Source organism: Urocitellus parryii, chromosome 11 (assembly GCF_045843805.1).
Source record: "Urocitellus parryii isolate mUroPar1 chromosome 11, mUroPar1.hap1, whole genome shotgun sequence".
NCBI classification, from domain to species: domain Eukaryota; kingdom Metazoa; phylum Chordata; class Mammalia; order Rodentia; family Sciuridae; genus Urocitellus; species Urocitellus parryii.
This window is the reverse complement of record NC_135541.1, coordinates 87,471,210-87,493,030: the sequence shown is the minus strand read 5'-3', so window position 1 is coordinate 87,493,030 and position 21,821 is coordinate 87,471,210. Positions and strand designations below refer to the sequence as shown.

At 35.6% G+C, this 21,821-nt stretch overlaps 1 protein-coding gene across 2 annotated transcripts; it reads right to left on the bottom strand.

Annotated features, from left to right (window-relative positions):
• Positions 1-11,717: 11,717 nt before the first annotated feature.
• LOC144249099 (pancreatic alpha-amylase-like) lies at positions 11,718-18,771 on the bottom strand. Of its 2 annotated transcripts, XM_077791232.1 has the most exons (10): positions 18,604-18,771; positions 18,103-18,249; positions 17,091-17,288; positions 16,515-16,580; positions 15,471-15,604; positions 14,638-14,760; positions 14,442-14,541; positions 13,392-13,510; positions 13,167-13,292; positions 11,718-11,907 (listed from the first exon to the last, which is right to left on the bottom strand). In XM_077791232.1, exons 1-10 carry the CDS (start codon positions 18,769-18,771, stop codon positions 11,718-11,720), a joined length of 1,371 nt encoding a protein of 456 aa, XP_077647358.1. The 2 variants fall into 2 exon arrangements, with proteins under 2 accessions (XP_077647358.1, XP_077647359.1); XM_077791233.1 differs by lacking the exon at positions 16,515-16,580.
• Between the last annotated feature and the right edge of the window lie 3,050 nt (positions 18,772-21,821).

Here is a 21,821-nt window from a genome sequence, read left to right as displayed (position 1 = left end):
AGAATGTTTTATGAACGTCGCAGCACCATTGTTTGGTGCATAAATATTGATAATTGTTATGTCTTGTTGGTGAATGTTTCCTTTTAACAGTATATAATGTCCTTCCTTATCCCTTTTGATTAACTTAGTCTTGAAGACGATTTTATTCGATATGAGGATGGCCACCCCTGCTTGCTTACGAGGACCGTGTGCATGGTATATTTTTTCCCAACCTTTCACCTTCAGCCTGTGTATGTCTTTTCCAATCAGATTTGTCTCCTGGAGGCAGCATATTGTTGGATTTGTCTTTTTAATCCATGTTACCAGCCTATGTTGCTTAATTGGAGAGTTTAAGCCATTAACATTTAGAGTTAGTATTGATATATGGTTTGTACTTCCAGCCATGTTGATTATTTATCTTTTTTTTTTAATTTAGTTTGTTTCTCCATGATTAGCTTTCCCCCCGCCCTCTGTCTTTACTGAGGCACTTCCCACTGATGGTTTTGGTTATTATTTCAGGATCTTCTCCATTTCAGCGTCTGTGATAAAAAATCTGCTGTTAACCTTATTGGTTTACCCCTGAATGTAATCTGCCTCCTTTCTCTTGTAGCTTTTAATATTTTCTCTTTGTTCTGTATATTGGATATCTCCATAACAATGTGTCTTGTCAATGGTCTACTGTGATTTTGTATGCTTGGTGTCCTGTATGCATCTACAATTTGTATATCCGTTTTCTTTTTTTATTTCTGGAAAGTTTTCTGTAATTATTTCATTCAGCAGGTTACTCATTCCCTTGGTTTGAATCTCTATACCTTCCTCTATCCAGATGACTCTTAAGTTTTTTTTTTATGTTATCCCATATCTCTTGGATGTTTTTCTCGTGATTTTTTACCAGCCTTTCTGAGTTGGCTAGATTCTTTTCAAGATGATATATTTTGTCTTCATTATCTGACGTTCTGGCTTCTACTTGCTCCACTCTGCTAGTGATACTCTCATTTGAGTTTTTAATTTGGTTTATAGTTTCCTTCATTTCTAGAATTATTGTTTGCTTTTTTTGTAATCTCTATCTCCTGATGAAGATGCTTAACTTCTTCTTTTATCTGTTTATGTAATTCATTTTCAATGTGTTCTTTCACTGTTTGAATTTGCTGTCTCATATCCTCTTTAAGGTTCCATTCCATCTGTTTAAGGTATTCCTTGAGTTCTTTATTTGACAATTTTTCTGATGACTCTAGGTCCTCCTGAATATTTAGGCTGTCCTTCATTGTTTGTACTCCTTTACTTCCTTGCTTTTTCATGCTGCTCATGTTACTTCTTTTTCTGTTTGACTGCTGAGTTACTGTTTACTCCTATAAATTTATTTGATGCTTGGGAGGAAAGGTATTAGAAGGGAAGGGAAGAAGTCACTAAAGAGAATGAGAGTAAGCAGGTATAATTCAAGGAAGGGGGAATAAGAAAATTGAAAAGAAATGAAAAGACAAAAAAAAATAGAAAAGAAAAAAGAAAAAAATTAATAAAACAATAAAAATAAATTTAAAAAAGTTAAAAAAATTTTTTAAAAATTTAAAAAACAACAACAAAAAAATGAAAATGAAAAAAACCCAAATTTAAAAAAAATAATAATAATAAATGCAGTCTTAGAGTTTGAATAACTTATCTTCCAGTAGGTGGAGCTGTGCCCACCGGGCCAAGCTTCTCCTCTCAATACACGGGAACCAATCACTGTGCAGCAGCTCCTCCTCCCAGACTGGGCGGGTCTCCAATTCTGAGTGCGTAGGGCCTTCCCTTGTGTCTAGTCATTTCCCCACTTTTCCTCAAGCCAGGCCCCGCTCACCGGTGCCGCTCACCACAATACTGGCTAAACGCCAGGTCTGCTGCTCCTGCGAGCCCTGTTTTCATGAACCACTGGGCACACTCTCCCTGTTTGCCATTCCCTCAGACCCTAAGTTTGTAGAGCTTGGGGCTGAGAACCCTCCGCGAATTTTGCTTGCCCTCCGGTAGCCACGCCCCCAGTAGCTGGTGCAAGAGACCTCAGCTGTCAGCTCTGGTGGGAGCGGTAGCCGGGAGTTCCGCTCCGTGGGTCCTGCACCACTCCTGATTCCCTAGGTCTGGCTATGACTCTCACGGGAGAGCTGGGAGGGGACCTTAAGGTTTCCCCGCTGTGTGGAGAGGGAAGGCTAGGGGATTACACACCTGTCGCCACTGGTTTCAATGAAGTTATCTCCTCCGCCACATTCTGGTGATATCAGTTCTCTGCCATGGTGGTATCCCATGCCAATGGTGACAGTTCATTCTCTTTGCCAGGTGACCAATGCAACGGGTGGGTCCTGACTGTCTCTCCCAAGCCCCGTTTCAATCCTGTGGCCACTGCCTATGAAGGCTCGGGTGGCATTTACCTCCGTAGGATCAGAAGGGCTGACCAGTTGTTTCGGCAGGATAGTTAATGCTGAGTCACAGCAGTTTGGCTGCGAGAAGCAGGTGAACGGGAGCTTGAATGTAGCCGATCCGGGCTTGGTGTGTGTTCTGAGAGGCCCAGACTGTTCGAGTCAGATTCACGTCAGCTGAGTATTGCCTAGTGATCCTGAGCAAACAGCATTTAGACAGTTTACGACTCCCTATGCCTTGGCAGCTGAAGAGGTCAGAGACTTGATCTCTCCTCGTCCGCTGCCATGTTGGAACTCTATTTTACTTTTGTACCACTGGAATTGAACTGTTATGCCAGATTCGTGGGACCCCAATAGACCTCCAGGAGCCAAATCCAATGCAATCACACAAGAGTCTTTATTGCAAGCTCAAGCCTGGACTCACAACCATGCCCAAAGCAGCGGTCCCAGAGAGTGAGTCCAAGTACTTTGTTCAGTGAGATTTTATAGGTTTTGGGGGGATACTCTATGCATCACAACATCACAAAGCAAATCATTCCATACCACGGGAAAGTCAAACAACAACTATTAACATTGATTAGCACATTCATTAGTGGGAACTATTTGGGTAGGGGTGATTGGTTAATATAAGAGGGGGATTCGTTTGAACTGATTGGTTTAGGCCCTGAGGGGTGTACATGCTAAACTACATGGTTTTCCAACATGTTATCAACCACCATAAAATACTTGGGGGTCATTGGGGGTCATCTGGCATTCCAGGTATTTTCCCTGTCTCATGCTGATTGGAGGTTGCTAGGGGGTTGCTATGGGTCCTCACCTAGCCTAACTGAGTCAGGGACCCTACCTGGTGCCACAGACCTCTCCTTTTATTTACAGACAAACAACTCAGCAGGGTGGGTATGTGCTTAGGAGTGCTCTGTGGGTTTTTCCAAGGACAAGGGTCACGCCCCTTTCCTTAGGACAGGCCTTGAGGTAGAAGCTGCTGTTATTTATTTATTTTTAAAAATGGAGTCACATTAGTTTCTCAGAAACAAGGGTCTTGTGCATTCTAGGCAAGTACTCTGCCACTGGGCTACATCCTCAGCTGCTTTTTAGATAAGGTCTTGCTAAATTGCCCAAACTGATAAGGAAATTTTTATCTTCCTGTCTTAACTTCCAAGTAGTTAGGATTATGGGTGTGTACTACTGTGCCTGGCTCAAAGCATGCATTTTTTTTTTTTTAGTAGAAAGGCATAGTGCATATAATCAAAGGGGACAAATGAGGTAGAAAGGAAAAGATGGCTACAAATGAGAGGTTAAAAATGGCAAGACCATTGACACAAGTGGATGGAATGACCTTTGTTAGAATGTGGTATTTTTTTCGCTTTTTATCATGAGAGAGAAAAGAAGAAAATCCTATGGGTAAATACATGACTATTCTCCAAGCTCTGTGGACCTAGCCAGTTGGTCTTCCTTTCACACTTTTAGTTCTCAAGAATAACTATAGAAATGGGCTGAAATACAACATCCTGAATAGGGAAGAATGGGAATTAGCAGTAACAGCCCAAGGTGCTTTTGTCCCTCCAAGAACCAGATGTCCTTCTACATTTTAGCCCGGGTAATCTTGAGATTCCCAGGTTATACAATCTATGGAAGGCTTCCTTTTGCCCTCTGTTTGGAAAAATGAGGCACATGCTGAAGGGATTGCATCTACCCTGTGCAGCTTTCCTGAGCCTTGAGAGTATGGCTATGCTAGGTGTCTGTTGTCCCTTGCTGACTCACTGTAAATAAATAACCTGCTTCATGAAAATTCTTTGTGGTGTGTGTGTGTGTTCTGTATTATAAAAGTCACTGAAATTGTAGAAAATTGGAGCCAAAGATGAATTGGGCTGAAGTTGTGACCAATGAACTATAAATCTGTTTCATGGCAGAGACAGATAAATTTATAGGTGAAAAGAAGAGTTTCAATTTATTCCTTCTATCTTCGCACTTAAGCATTATAAAGCAACTGAGTTATACAAAGATCTAGGTGAGTGCCATAAGAAATTCTATGTTAAAATTTAAGATAATGGGGAATAAACAACTAAAGGATTACAAAGAAAATCTGAAGAATATAGTGTCATGAAAGCCTTAATTGAACATCTATGTTAGAGGTTGGAGCAGGAATGAAAAGCCATGTAACAGCAAGTCAAAAACACTGAAAGAAAATGAGGGGGGGTGCTGGGGATGTGGCTCAAGCGGTAGCGCGCTCGCCTGGCATGCGTGTGGCCCGGGTTCGATCCTCAGCACCACATACAAACAAAGATGTTGTGTCTGCTGAAAATTAAGAGATAAATATTTAAAAATTCTCTCTCTCTCTCTCTCTCTTAAAAAAAAAAGGGGTAAAGACCTCACCAAACATGTGCAAGGCGATGGGTTCGATCCTCAGCACCATATGAAAATGAATAAATAAAATAAAAAGGTATTGTGTCCAACTACAACTAAAAACATATTTTTAAAAAAAAGAAGAGAGAAAGAATCCATCATGGCGCCCGGCGAGAAAGCAGCGATTCCAATGTCTCCACTTTAAAGGGATCAGAAAGACCCATTGAAACATCCGCAGCCTACCTACAGAGGAACTTCTAACAAAATTCCCTTAAGAGGAGAGCAGCCGAGAACTGGTAGGTTTATTGGAAGTGACAGTTTGTCCCAGAGAAGTGGATCTTGGCTGGCCACTTGGGCACAGAGGTACAGTCCTGCAGCCATAAGCCGCTCCTGCAAGCGGCTCTCCCGAGAGGTCCATCTCTCACTCAGCGAGCGGCTGCCCCACCCACCTGCCTGGTTCTTAACCACGCGGCCGCAGCTACCTGGCTCCACAGGCGGCTCTACAGCGGGTGCAGGAGTTTAGTCCCGCAGCCAGCACCCGCTTCTGCAAGCGGCCAGCACCCGGAGCTGCGTGGCCCGCCCCACCCGAACCGGCAGGCGCCCTTCACCATCCGGGCTCTCACGGGAGGCCCATCTCTCGCTCAGCAAGCAGCTGCCCCACCTGCCTGGCTCTTAAACACGCAGCCGCAGCTACCTGGCTCCACAGGCCGCTCCACGGTAGGTGCATGAGTTTAGTCCCGCAACCAGCACCTGCTTCTGCAGGGGGCTGGCACCCGGAGCTGCACGGCCCGCCCCGCCCAAACCGGCAGGTGCCCTTCACCATCCGGGCTCTCACGGGAGGCCCATCTCACGCTCAGCGAGCGGCTGCCCCACCCGCCCGGCTCTTAACCACACGGCAGTATGAAAAGACAAGGAAAGAAAGGACCACAAGCAATGCAGGTCAACTCAAATTTAGAAGAGGCAATAGCTGCATCAGATGGAATGTCAGATAAAGAGTTCAGGATATACATGCTTCAGATGATCTGGAGTCTCAAGGAAGACATGAAACAGCAAAATCAGACAATGAAAGATCACATTGATAAGGAACTACATAAACAAATACAGGAAGCAAAAGATCAATTACACAGGGAGATAGAGGTAATAAAAAACAAACAAATAGAAATCCTAGAAATGCAGGAAGCAATAAACCAACTTAAAAACTCAATTGAGAATACTACCAGCAGAGTAGATCACTTAGAAGATAGAACATCAGACAATGAAGACAAAGTATTTCAACTTGAAAAGATCATAGACAGCTCAGCAAGACGGCTAAGAAACCGTGAGCAGAACATCCAAGAATTATGGGATAATATTAAAAGACCAAACTTAAGGGTCATTGGGATACAGGAAGGCACAGAGCTCCAAACCAAAGGAATAAATAATCTATTCAATGAAATAATAGGAGAAAACTTCCCAGACTTGAGGAATGAGACAGATTCCCAAATCCTAGAAGCCTACAGGACGCTGAATGTGCAAAAACATAAGAGATCCACACCTAGACATATTATAATGAAGATGTCCAACATACAGAATAAGGAGAGAATTTTTAAAGCTACAAGAGAAAGGAAGCAGATTACATTTAGGGGTAAACCAATCAGGATAACAGCGGATCTCTCAACACAGACTCTGAAAGCTAGAAGATCCTGGAATAACATATTTCAAACACTGAAAGAAAATGGGTTCCAACCAAGAATCGTGTATCCGGCGAAATTAAGCTTCAGGATGGAAGATGAAATTAAAACCTTCCACGATAAAAAAGTTAAAAGAATTCGCAGCTAGAAAACCTTCTCTTCAAAAAATCCTTGCCAAAACATTACAGGAAGAGGAAGTGGAAAATAACATTGAAAACCAACATTGGGAGGTAGGACAGAAAATGGGGGAAAGTAATCAAAGAGGAAAACAAATCAGGTTTAATAACAACAATAAACAAATATGGCTGGAAGAACAAACCATATCTCAATAATAACCCTAAATGTTAATGGCTTAAACTCACCAATTAAGAGACACAGGCTAGTTGAATGGATCACAAAACAAGACCCAACAATATGCTGCCTGCAGGAGACACATTTGATTGGAAAAGATATACATAGACTGAAGGTGAAAGGTTGGGAAAAATCATACCATTCATATGGACTGCGGAAACAAGCAGGAGTATCCCTACTCATATCTAATAAAATAGATTTCAAGCCAAAGTTAATCAAAAGGGATAAAGAGGGACACTACATACTGCTCAAGGGAACCATACACCAACAAGACATAACAATCATAAATATATATGCCCCAAATAATGGGGCAGCTATGTTCATCAAGCAAATGCTTCTCAAGTTCAAGAGTCTAATAGACCACCATACAATAATCATGGGAGACTTCAACACACCTCTCTCACCACTGGAAAGATCTTCCAAACAAAAGTTGAATAAGGAAACTATAGAACTCAATAACACAATCAACAACCTAGACTTAATTGACATATATAGAATATACCATCCAACATCAAGTAGTTACACTTTTTTCTCAGCAGCACATGGATCCTTCTCAAAAATAGATCATATATTATGTCACAGGGCAACTCTTAGACAATATAAAGGAGTAGAGATAATACTATGCATCTTGTCTGATCATAATGGAATGAAACTGAAAATCAATGATAAAAGAAGGAAGGAAAAATCAGGCATCACTTGGAGAATGAACAATAGGTTACTGAATGATCAATGGGTTTTAGAAGACATTAAGGAGGAAATTAAAAACTTCTTAGAGTTAAACGAAAATTCAGACACAACATATCAGAATCTATGGGACACATTGAAAGCAGTTCTAAGAGGAAAATTTATTGCTTGGAGTTCATTCCTTAAAAAAAGAAAAAGCCAACAAATAAATGATCTCATACTTCATCTCAAAATCCTAGAAAAAGAAGAGCAAAACAACAGCAAAAGAAGTAGAAGGCAAGAAATAATTAAAATCAGAGCTGAAATTAATGAAATCGAAACAAAAGAAACAATTGAAAAAATTGACAAAACTAAAAGTTGGTTCTTTGAAAAAATGAATAAAATCGACAGACCCTTAGCCATGCTAACGAAGAGAAGAAGAGAGAGAACCCAAATTACTAACATACAGGATGAAAAAGGCAATATCACAACAGACACTTCAGAAATACAGAAGATAATCAGAAATTATTTTGAATCCTTATACTCCAATAAAATAGAAGATAGTGAAGGCATAGATAAATTTCTTAAGTCATATGATCTGCCCAGATTGAGTCAGGAGGATATAGACAACCTAAACAGACCAATAACAATAGAGGAAATAGAAGAAACCATCAAAAGACTACCAACTAAGAAAAGCCCAGGACCGGATGGGTACACAGCAGAGTTTTACAAAACCTTTAAAGAGGAACTAACACCAATACTTTTCAAGCTATTTCAGGAAATAGAAAAAGAGGGAGAACTTCCAAATACATTCTACGAGGCCAACATCACCCTGAAGCCTAATCCAGACAAAGACACTTCAAAGAAAGAAAACTACAGACCAATATCTCTAATGAACCTAGATGCAAAAATCCTCAATAAAATTCTGGCGAACCGGATTCAAAAACATATCAAAAAAATTATACACCATGATCAATTAGGATTCATCCCTGGGATGCAAGGCTGGTTCAATATACGGAAATCAATAAATGTTATTCACCACATCAATAGACTTAAAAACAAGAATCATATGATCATCTCGATTGATGCTGAAAAAGCATTTGACAAAGTCCAGCATCCTTTTATGTTCAAAACTCTAGAAAAATTAGGGATAACAGGATCATACCTCAACATTGTAAAAGCAATCTATGATAAGCCACAGGCCAGCATCATTCTGAATGGAGAAAAATTGAAGGCATTCCCTCTAAGATCTGGTACAAGACAGGGATGCCCTCTCTCACCACTTCTGTTCATCATAGTCCTCAAAACACTGGCCAGAGCAATTAGACAGACGAAAGAAATTAAAGCCATAAAAATAGGAAAAGAAGAACTTAAATTATCACTATTTGCAGATGACATGATTATATACCTAACAGACCCAAAAGGGTCTACAAAGAAACTATTAGAGCTAATAAATGAATTCAGCAAAGTGTCAGGGTATAAAATCAACACGCATAAATCAAATGCATTCCTGTATATCAGTGACAAATCCTCTGAAACAGAAATGATGACAACTACTCCATTCACAATATCCCCCCCGAAAATAAGATACTTGGGAATCAACCTAACAAAAGAGGTGAAAGGTTTATATAATGAAAACTACAGAACCCTAAAGAAAGATATAGAAGAAGACCTTAGAAGATGGAAAAATATACCCTGTTCATGGATAGGCAGAACCAACATCATCAAAATGTCAATATTACCAAAAGTTCTCTATAAGTTCAATGCAATGCCAATCAAAATCCCAACAGCATTTCTTGTAGAAATAGATAAAAGAATCATGAAATTCATATGGAATAATAAAAGACCCAGAATAGCAAAAACAATGCTAAGCAGGAAGAGCGAATCAGGCGGTATAGCTATACCAGACTTCAAATTATACTACAGAGCAATAGTAACAAAAACAGCGTGGTACTGGTACCAGAACAGGCGGGTGGACCAATGGTACAGAATAGAGGACATAGTAACCAATCCACAAAACTAAAACTATCTTATATTTGATAAAGGGGCTAAAAGCATGCAATGGAGGAAGGATAGCATCTTCAACAAATGGTGCTTGGAAAACTGGAAATCCATTTGCATCAAAATGAAACTGAATCCTTTCTCTCACCATGCACAAAAGTTAACTCAAAATGGATCAAGGAGTTTGATATTAAATCAGAGACATGGCATCTGATAGAAGAAAAAGTTGGCTATGATCTACATATTGTGGGGTTGCGCTCCAAATTCCTCAATATGACACCCATAGCACAAGAGTTAACAACTAGAATCAACAAATGGGACTTACTCAAACTAAAAAGTTTTTTCTCAGCAAAAGAAACAATAAGAGAGATAAACAGGGAGCCTACATCCTGGGAACAAATCTTTACTCCACACTTCAGATAGAGCCCTAATATCCAGAGTATACAAAGAACTCAAAAAATTAGACGATAAGATAACAAATAACCCAATCAACAAATGGGCCAAGGACCTGAACAGACACTTCTTAGAGGAGGATATACAATCAATCAATAGGTACATGAAAAAGTGCTCACCATCGCTAGCAGTCAGAGAAATGCAAATCAAAACTACCCTAAGATACCATCTCACTCCAGTAAGATTGACAGCCATCATGAAGTCCAACAACAACAAGTGCTGGAGAGGATGCGGGGAAAAGGGTACACTTGTTCATTGTTGGTGGGACTGCAAAATGGTGCAGCCAATTTGGAAAGCAGTATGGAGATTTCTTGGAAAGCTGGGAATGGAACAACCATTTGACCCAGCTATTCCCCTTCTCGGTCTATTCCCTAAAGACCTAATAAGAGCATGCTACAGGGACACTGCTACATCGATGTTCATAGCAGCACAATTCAAGATAGCAAGATTGTGGAACCAACCTAGATGCCCTTCAATAGATGAATGGATAAAAAAAATGTGGCATTTATACACAATGGAGTATTACTCTGCATTAAGAAATGACAAAATCATAGAATTTGGAGGGAAATGGATGGCATTAGAGTAGATTATGCTAAGTGAAGCTAGCCAATCCTAAAAAAATAAATGCCAAATGACTTCTTTGATATAAGGGGAGTAACTAAGGACAGAGTAGGGACGAAGAGCAGCAGAAGAAGATTAACATTAAATAGGGATGAGAGGGTGGAGGGAAAGGGAGAGAGAAGGGAAATTGCAGGGAAAGGGAAGGTGATCCTAAGGGTTATATAAAATTACATATAAGAGGAAGTGAGGGGTAAGGGAAGAAGAATACAAGTGGAATAAATGTTTTACAGTAGAGGTGGTCGAGAGAGAAGAGGGGAGGGGAGGGGAGGGGGGATAGTAGAGGATAGGATAGAGAGCAGAATTCATCAGACACTACAATGGCAATGTGTAAATCAATGGAAATGTAACTGATGTAACCGATGTGATTCAGCAATCTGTATACGGGGTAAAAATGGAAGTGCATAACCCTTCTGAATCAAATTGTGAAACATGATATATCAAGAAAGATGTAATGTTTTGAACGACCAACAATAAAAAAAAGAAAAGAAAAGAAAAGTAAACATTCCACATATTTTCCAATAACAAAAAAAAAGAAGAGTAAAGACTAGAGTGAAAGGAATAGAATATCCCTGTGGGCTCAATAATATTAAAATTATACACTATGTAATTGAAGTACCTTCTATTTTTTTAACTATTTTTTAGATGTTGGTGGACCTTTATTTTATTCATTTATTTATATGTGATGCTGAGAAATGAACCCAGTGCCTCACATATGCTAGGCAAGTGTTCTACCACTGAGCTACAACCACAGCGCCAGTCTCTTCTATTTTTAACTATGTAAATTATAAAAGCACTTCTGTATTGTGAAAATCATCCAATTGAACCATCTCAGTATGTGAATCACCATTAAACCAGCTCTTTCTAATTGACAGAAAGAATCTATGAAAGAATTATACACAGAATTTCAGACTATATCTCTAAATTGTAGACAGACTTTCAGACTATATCTCAGAAATAAGAGATACATAGTGGACAAATGGTGTCAAAGACTATAAATATATTTGTCAAAATGCCTTTCTGAGTTCTTAGAAATTCCCTTGACAGGTAGGTTAAAGTGTGTCTTCTAAAAACAATAACACCTTGCCTGTTGTTTTCTTATAATTATACATATAAGTAATGCGATTTTTTAATACTTGACCTTTTCAAGTTGATGACATATATCTTATAATAAAATTAAAAATATTATGAAAACTAATGTATATACAATAAAAAGACACTTGATAATGTTGTGCATATGCATTTAATTTAAAGTTTACAACTTTGAATCAGCATGAATTGCAATGAATGGGTCTTCAGCAGAGTTACTAATAGAAAACTGAGCCTTGCCATCATTGGAAACATAGACTTTAATTCCTGTGCAACTTCCATTAATTTTGTCTCCAGAAATGACATCACAATATGTGCCACCAGGAAGGCCAGTTTGCAAAGTTGTTGACAATGACCTATAAAACAAAATTTGCTATTTAACTTAAATTCATTACTGTCAAATATAAGAATTCAGATTCTCTCTAAAGTAAATAAACAGCTTAATTTTGTGCCATAGAATTTTAAGCAGTCAAGGTCTCAGTAAGAAGAAAATGGAAACACAGAGACCTTTCCAGTGGATATGAACAGCACTCTCAGTACAATGTAACCATATAGAACACCTATCCATTCCTAGTCAGTGGTGACTATTACCAGACCATAAGGGTTGAAGAATAGCAGTGAAGATCTATAGGAATTGCTACCCTTAGATAAAATACTTCCTATAGTAAACATAAATATTTTCTTTTTGTGTTTTTGTGAATTTATAAAAATGCTAAATGTTTAAAAATTAAAATTGGAATTTTTCTTCAAAAATATTTTTTTCAAGAGGCCAAAAATTATTAGAATTAGAAGTAAAAATATTCTAGCACTTTTATGAAGAAGTATATAGCTTGGAATAGAAAACTATCTTGTATAAATTTATTTCAGTTCTTCTATCCGAAAAACACAGAAATTAAAGAACTAGCCATAGGCTCTTTTGGAAATAAAGAAAGACACATTACTTACTTATTTATTTTTGACCAATAAAATATAACTTTAGCCTAACCTGAGCTAAACATGAGCAGAAGTTGGGGTGGGACTGAGACATTCCAAAGCTGGCAGAGTTCTTCTGGCTGTAGTTCTCCATGTGAAAGACTCATTAGACTACAAGAATAGGCTATCAGTATCACCAAAGAAAGGCCAGCAATGAGAAGCTTTAGAAGTAAAACTAAGAAGTCTACTGAGGAAGTCATTGGCCATAAGATATATTTCTAACACATACAGTTTAAAAATTAGTACTTGTCCCTGAGAGGTAGATAGATGAGTAGTTGAGATACAGAGCTAAAAAAATGTATTCCAGTACTAAGACTGAGACTGAAAGCCACATTATTTTAGAGGTTTTGCCATCCTTATATTAACTGTTGGTATATTTAGTGGCTCATGTAATATTAACATAATGTGCATAATGTTTATGCACACGATTTTGCATGGGTGCATAAGAAAGCTCTAATTAAAACAAAATCCCTATAAAAATATGGGGGGAAATAAATGCCATCATTGTTTTTTTTCTGATTTCTTATTTTGTTAATTCCCTGACTGAAAGGATTTTTCAGATATGAAAGAAGTAAATGAACAGGAATAGAATAAAACTAGAACATAACAGTGTAAAAATTATTTAAAATTGATATCTACTTACCAGTCATCATTATTAAAGACAATGAATCCTTTGTTTCCTCTTCCAAAAGCCACTTGGTTGCTACCATTATCCCACCAGTTTTGAAAAGGCTGGCCATCAACCACATTTCGGAAAGTAACCATGTTTCTGAAAGCACAGGATCATATAAAATGTTGATATTCTTAAACTCAAACAGTTTAAAGAAAAATGTTAAGGAAAGTGTTATAGGATATGTATTAGTCTTACCTTATTTGGCGCCATCGATGTTCACAGACCCAGTCATTGCCACAAGTAGTGTCTGGATTAATAGTTACTTCTTTAGTCACTCCATTATTATTAGGTGGTCCAATCCAATCATTAACATCCTTAATTTAAACAAAAACAGGTTTTTCAAACACACTCGCACACATACATTTATCTTTCACTTCCTTCATTATACTAAACTCAATTAATTGGTCCTGCTATTTGTCTCTGCAGTGTCTTCATTTAGAATACATCATGTTCAGTATTTTTACAGACCTTTACTGAGTTTTTAATCATCTCTCTAAACTCTGGTTTTCAAGTTTCTGTCTGAATTATATGAAGGGGATTTATTTTAGATATAAAGACTCTGTAATGATGCTACTTCTGAAATCTTCAGTTTAAAAAGAAAACCCTCACTTAACTTTTAAAACATCTTCATAATTTATTTCTCAGTTGAGTTTTGAAATTGATATTTGGATTAATGTTTTTACCATATCCCTGATATTTTTCTCATTCTTACTTATCCTGAAGTGGTCTTTAAATTTTTTATTCTGTAATATATATCATTTCATTCATCTTTTAAGATATTTTCCTCATTTAACTTCAGCTCAGCTGTACCATTTCTTTGCAGTCCATAAAACTTTTTTCAAAAAATATTTACACAGTATTTATTTCTTATAATAAAAGCAGGAACTGATTTAAGTTCTTGATAAGTTTTAGCAGGTGTAATCTTCACATCAACTCTATGAAATTGGGTACTTATGATAAGTATATACTCTATACCTTGTAACTTGTTCTTTTTCGTAAGTTTCTTTTCTTAGTGTGTGGATATTTGTCATATTACTGAACAGTTTTCATACTCTTTGAAAACAGAGAACATAAATTTTATGTATTCAATATCCTTTCCATTACTAAAATCAGAGATGAGCATTATGTTTCCATTTAAATAAATACTTGATGAATAAATATTGAATGCAATAACTTCATGAGAAATTAAAACAAAATTACTTATTTTTCTTGAGAAAAAGATATTTTTAATTAATTCAAACTTACTTTTCCATTCACAAAGTTTCTGTGCCAACGGTAGCTTGACATTACTCGTGTAAAACCATAAGGATGAGCAAGCATAAATCCAACTGCCATTTTATACAGCCTGAAAGTTATAAAAATATATTTCAATAGAAGAATACAATATTATTACTCTCATTAAAAGGTGGGTTAAAGACATGTAGAGAGGTTTTTTTCCTACCTTGCATCCCAGAAAGTAAGAATGGATGCCCCTCCAGCTCCATGTCCTCGTTGGTTGTCATGGTTATCCACAAAGACTAGAGCTCTATCTGAGGGCATGAAACCCCAACCTTCTCCCCAGTTCCTATTAAAAAAATAGATATTTTTATTCTTTCACAATAGGTTTAGGGTAACCTAAATCTACATCTCTTTTTATATAGCATCCTTAGATAAACTCTCTAATTAATTATTCCATAGAATTTAGGGTTTTTGTAGATTAATAAATTTATAAATTCATTGTGTGTTTGTATATATGTAGGATTCCTTGTATCTATTCATAGGTAAGATTTTTGTCTTAAAAATGGTTCTTTTAAAGGTTTCAGTATATGCATTCTATGTCGATTTCTGAAGGTTAATATTCTCATCACATTATACATAAAGGCAAACTTGGATAAAATGAGGCTTCAACACTTTATTCTTTAGTGTGAACACCTTAATATTTCAAATTAATGAGTTGAGAAAATGCATACTTATTCCATAGTTATGGCCAAATTGTAGGTACTTTATAAATGGTAGCATCCTCTTAAAAATAACCTGGCTTTAACAAGAAACATTGCTCAAATCTAGTGTACTCAAATAATAGATATAAATATTTAGCTGAGGTTTTGGTTTCCAGAATACTTCTTTGTGACTGATATTCAAATTAAAATGATGATTAATTGTGGTTTGAGGAAGAATAACATTTATTAATAATCTACTTCTTGATTATCTAAGAAGGTTCTAAGACAATAACTCATCCTGGAGTAGTATGTCTAATAGATCTGTAAAATACCATAAATGACAAATTATATTTACTTTAAGTAAGCCATCTTCTCTCCATTCCACCTGCGAATAACTGTGCCCAGTTTTGCACCATACTTGAATTCTGTCACACGGCCATTTCCAAAGTACTCACTACTTTTAATTGCCTCACCACCCAGATCAATCACCTGGTTGAAATACAGTGGAAAATATAAATTTAATGTAGAAAACTTTTAAAGTATTTTAATGAAAAAATTAATATAAAAATAGCTTTAAAACACTTGTTATTTGAAATGCTTAAAAATTGCTTTCATCACACTGAGATTCTTATTTTGATAAAAAATATATCAAAACATTGAAAGAAATCTCTTGACAAGGTAAACTGTGAAAGTTTTGATCTCATTTAGTGTTGCACATAAATTATAAAAACAATAGCTCACACTATCATAGAACTTACTACCTCATCGATATTTATCAATGCTTGATAATTACTAATTCATTAATTACTAATTAATTTTCCAAAGAGAACAAAAACATAAACTTTATCATTATTTCTTTTCTTTACATAAAAAATTTTTTTCACAGAAAGGAAAATCAGTTTGATTAAAAACTTAGACAGGCAATAGTGGTATAGTGAAGACCCAAACTCAGAATGGCTTAGACAACAACTATTTTATTTTTGGTCTTGTATAATTGTCTCTGGAATGTAATAAATATCAGGGATTTGTAGCCTAAATAAATTTCCTGTAGTTCCAAATGACATACTTTGATAGAATTAAATGTGTTATTTCTGAATAAAAATTTTAAGAATACTATAGCATATTAATGACTCAGCCATTTACCTACAGAAATTTCTTATTGAATTAAATCTGCCATTTATATTCTAGTGAATGAAATGATATAGTTTTTATGCACATATATAGATGAATGTACCTCCTGGAAAATGAAAGGCCTGCTTCCTCCAGGGAACCATTTTGTGTTTAGATTATGCAGTTTATCCAAAACTGCCTTTATGTCTCCAGGCCACATATGTTTAGAAGCATCCAGTCTGAACCCTGCTACACCAATATCAATGAGATGGTTCATATAATTGGCAACTTGGGTGCGCACATAATCTTTCTCCAGGGCAAGATCAAGAAGACCAGTCAGACGACAATCTCTGACCTGTTGAGGTAAAAATTTTGTGTTTTTTAAAAATATCATCTTTCAACTGAGAATCTGTTTGATCATTTATTCATTCATTTATTCATCAACAGATATTTCCATAATTCATTTTTTAAATTAGGCATTGGGAATATTGGCATTATTCTGTGGATGCACTTTGAAATATTTTCTAGCATAAAAAGGGAGAAGGTAGAAAATGAGTTGATGAGTAGATGAGCTTTTTAATTGATTGGAGGAATTTATTTACTTATTTATCTTTCTGGGATTGAGGAGTGAACCCAGTGCCTAACACATGCCAGGCAAGTATTCTATCACTGAGTTCTATACCTAGTACCATGATTGCAGAATGCTTTGGATTATTGAGTTTTTTATTTTTATGCAGTCATGGTTACTTATTTTACCTAGGAATCTAAACTAGTGTTTAAAATCAGTGTTTAAGTAAGCTACATGTGCATAATTAAAGGCATAGGTAGTTCTTTATTCAGATCATTATTTTAAAAAGAAAATTACCTGATAAGCATCATTATAGCTTTCAATGCCACCACTTGAGGTTCTACATTTACCATCATTAAAATCCCAACCAGAGTATGGAACTGCAGGAAAATCCCTATTTCCAGCATTGAAGTAACTTCCACAAGTACTGCTTGTTCCTGCACCTCCCCCTTCACCACACATATGATTAATTACAGCATCCACATAAATTCGGACCTGAAAAGCAAAGGGTTTACTTCAGTTTGATTTTAGGAAAAATCTGACACATTATTGATTGAACTTTACAGAGTATTCATTAAAATCTAAAACATTTCTTTATTATTGTATAACTTCATTTTCCAATAAGACTAAAAAGTGAAGCATGAAAGGAAACTAATGTGAAATGAAGGGTGATATTCATTCTAGTTGTCTGGTCATTTATTTACATAAATGATGAATTGAGAAAAGCAGAAACTATGATAATTATTAAGAAAATCATTTTGAGGAGATAAGAATCAGTTGAGATGGAAGAAATTATTAATTTTTGAAATTTCAGTGGATCACAAGGAAAAAGAAACAATTAGCCTTTACTCTCTGCTTAGGATCTGAAGAAAGGAAGACAGATATTGCTATCTTTACACTCCTCACTCTAAAGAGAAAATGGCTATTTTTTATTAAAAAAATGATGGAGAAGAGTACTCAGGAATTTACTTGTAGATAAATCACATAAAAATTACAGCATTTATTGTAATTGGAATTTTTAATACTTAATAAGAAATGTATTTAGTTATAAAGGTTTAAAGTTGATGCCTTGCTTTACAAATAAACACTTCTTTGAACTAAATGGTCTTTTCTTTAGTAGATAAATGGCACATAAATAAGGATTTATAAAGGTTGAACATAAAGCAATAGTTCCTTTTGAGTTATAGCTTAAGTATGAAATAAAATTTTAAAAAATCAAGTCCCAGAAACTTTCTGCTCAAGAAGAGAAAGAAAAAGAAGAAATTATCTTCCTATATAATATTTTTAAAGGAAACTTCAATTCACTTACACCAACATTGTTACACCTAGTCACCATGTCTCTGAACTCATTTTCATTTCCAGATCTTGTGCATATTTTATAGCTAATTGGTTGGTATCTTTCCCACCAAGGTCTTGAAGGGTTGTTCACAACAATATTTTCATTGGGTGGTGAGATCTACAAACAAAGCAATCTCAATAAGTATCAAATTATAGCTTATTTTATATAATTAAAACCTCTAAAACAAATTAATAACCTAAAATTATTGCTGAATCTTTGTACATGCAGCTACAGTAGTTTATAATTACACTAAATATTAACAGCCCATTAAAGATGTCCTGTTATTATCCTGAAACAAAATATAAAGTTGCCACCAACACTAAAATTTTTCTTCCTCAGAAAACTGTTTCAAAGGACTTATATGAGAAGTAAAATATTATCTCAGATTCACAGAAACAGATTGTCATTTTACTATATCATCTATCATAAGCTCAAGTAAATGTTGCAATTTATGATGTGAACAATCCTTACCTGAACTCCTCCAAATCCATTGGGAGCTAAGTATCGCTCACATTCCTTAGCAATATCAACCCAGCGCCACTCAAACAAGTGGACCATAGAGGTCCTTCCCTGTTGAGTGTTTGGGGAATACTGAGCCCAACACAGCCCAAGGGCTGAAAGCAGCACAAAGAACTTCATTTTGCTTTGAAGCTGCCACTGTTCTTTCTAGCAACTATTTATATTCCTGTAAAAAGACAAAGTAAATGTTGACATTAATAAATATTTAGAGTACAAACACTGGAATGTGAAAAAGATTATCAATAATAATGTTAACTCAAGAGGTGAAGAACATTCATATGATCTTCCAAGAAAATAACCTTAAATGACCTTTTAGAACTTAATGTTTTTCTTATTGAAGAATATTAACCTTTTCAAATATCTGGCATGTGACATATGTAAACAGTCCTAATTCATATATTATTTAGCTATAAGTAGATCTTATTTCTGATGAGCTTTACTAATAGAAAGAAAGTTACAATCAGACACAACTCAACTTATTCTCAAAATGTTGAGTTATACTTATATTCAAAATGTAGTTTGAACTATTTATCTGCAATGTTTGTAATATTTCAATTTCCAAAAAGAAACAAGACATTAATTTTCTTATCTGCCTTCCCACACACAAATTTTTAGTTACTTACATTTCTGCATTAAAATTTTAAAAAGCTACTTGAAATTTAAATGCCCATGAATTGGAGAATTAGACCCCTCCCATCAAATCAAGTGCTTAATAACATGGCTAGAGTAGTAGAATTTGTGCTAGAATAGTAGGATTTATGCTTGAATAGCAGAATTTGTGGTGGTTATGATTTCCTCCCCGTAGCCAAATATTGTATGTCTAGTAAAACACTAAATCAAAGAATGCACATCATTTTTCTCCTTAATTAATAGTATAGATGGGAAAATTTTATCCATTCTTTCACCAAGGATTGAGTATTCTCCTTTGCCAAGTATTAAGGATTATACAAGGATTATAATGATGAGCAAGACAGTCATTTTTCTATTCCAAGAGAGCTTGCATTCTGATAGAAGTAAAACAAAATATGCAAGTAAATATAATATCAGTAATGAGAATAACAGTGATGATAAATAATTTCAGATTTCAATAAAAACTACTATGAAGTAACAGCATAATAAAATAGAGAGTAACATCACTATCAGAGTATTTCAGATTGGATGGTCAATGAAACATTACTGAGGGAGTGACTTTAGCTGTGAAGTAAAGAATTAAAAGTAAGTAGTCATTTGAAGACAAGAAAAAGAACAATCTAGATAGAGGAGAAAGCAAAAACTCATGGGTGATAAAATCTTGGAATGCTCAAGAGACTTTTTAAAAGTTAGCAAGGCTAAAGCATTTGTGTAAATGGAAAAGCAAATGAATTGAAGACAGGTAGGCCAGATCTCAGAACATATCAAGAAAGAGAGGCTGTAAGGAGTGCTGAAAGAGCATGCTGTACTTTAAAAGGAAATCATCATTGCCTCTTGGAGGAAATCAGAAACTGGACTATAAGAATGGAAGAAGAAGATAAATTAGAAGCTTTTTATAGTAGTCCAGGAAAGAGATGGGTGACTTAGACTAGGGCATAGACAGGATGTTTCAAAGGTGAGAGGCAAAAGGTTTATGGGTACATTAAAACTAAAGAATTATGAAATGCAAACACTAAAGATATAGATATTTGGTGATGATATCATTTATCAAGATAAGGGGAAATGAGAAAGTACTATCTCTAGGGAAGAGTTATTATTCCAATTATTCCCTAATTATTTCTCTAGTAGTCACAGCACTCTCCTTTGATCCTTCCTGGTACCAACCATATGGACAACCAAAGTTCCTTGTGTTTTACATGTAAATTCATACCTCCATGGTATTCTTCCTATGATGCTCTTCCACAATCATTGTGTACCTGGCATATATTGAGTTGAAGCAACATTTTTATAAAGCCTACACTTATATTCCTAGGCATAGTTTATAACTCCTCTGCTGTGTAACAGCTTTTCAACTTTATATATATATATATATATATATATATATATATATATATATATATATATACACACAAAATTTATATTGCAAATATGTTTTAAATAAATAAATATTTACATGTAAACTATTGTGGACCAAACTTTTAAAAGGTAGACATCATATGTAATGTTGAACCTAGAGAATGATTAGTATGTCTAATGTGCTCAGTAAATGGCTATCTAACATATACTCTGAGCTCCAAGTATCATGCATGCAAGACATTGAGGTTATTATGGGTTATGTCTTCATTTTATCAATAAAAGAATACCATGTCAGAAATTGTATAATACTTCAACCCTTGTCTTTTCAAAACTTTCATATACATAAAGTAAATAAGGCTCAGAGAGACTGAGCAAATTGCCCAAACTTCTGTAGTAAGTGACAAGGGCAGAATATGATAACAGGTCTCACTATGAAGTGACGTTTTCTGTGCTACACTAACATATCTTCTGTATATCTGAAGTTGGGATATTCACTATAGAAGCCAGGAGCAAGAATTAACTATGGAGCATTGAAATGCTGCTAATTTGAGCAGAGATATTCTGTAAGTATAAAATATACTTGTATTTCAGAATTAGTATAAAATTAGAACATAAAAATTAATAATGTTTTTACTTGTTGAATAATATTCTAAAAGACATTAGGATAAATACAATCTATTATTAACATGAATAACCTCAGTTCATTTTTTGCTTCTTTACAAATGGTCATTAAAAATGTTAAATTACATCTGTGATTTGTCAGATCCTAGTAGGCTATTGAGAATGGTGTAGTTTTCCTCATTTACCTTTCTGAGGATTTGTCACTGATAAACAGAAAAGCCTTTGATTTATGAGTGTTGATTTTATATCCTGCTACTTTGCTGAATTCATTTACTAACTCTAGAAGGTTTTTAGGTGAAACTTTTGGGGTCTTCCAGGTATAGAATCATATCATCAGAAAATAGTGCGAATTTGAGTTCTTCTTTTCCTATGTGTATTCCTTTAATTTCTTTCATCTGTGTAATTGCTCTGGCCAGTGTTTCAAGAACTATGCTAAATAGAAGTGGTATAAGAGGGTACCCCTGTCTTGTTCCAGTTTATAGAGGGAATGCCTTCAATTTTTCTCCATTTAGAATGATGTTGGCCTGGGGCTTAGCATAGATAGCCTTTATGATGTTGAGATA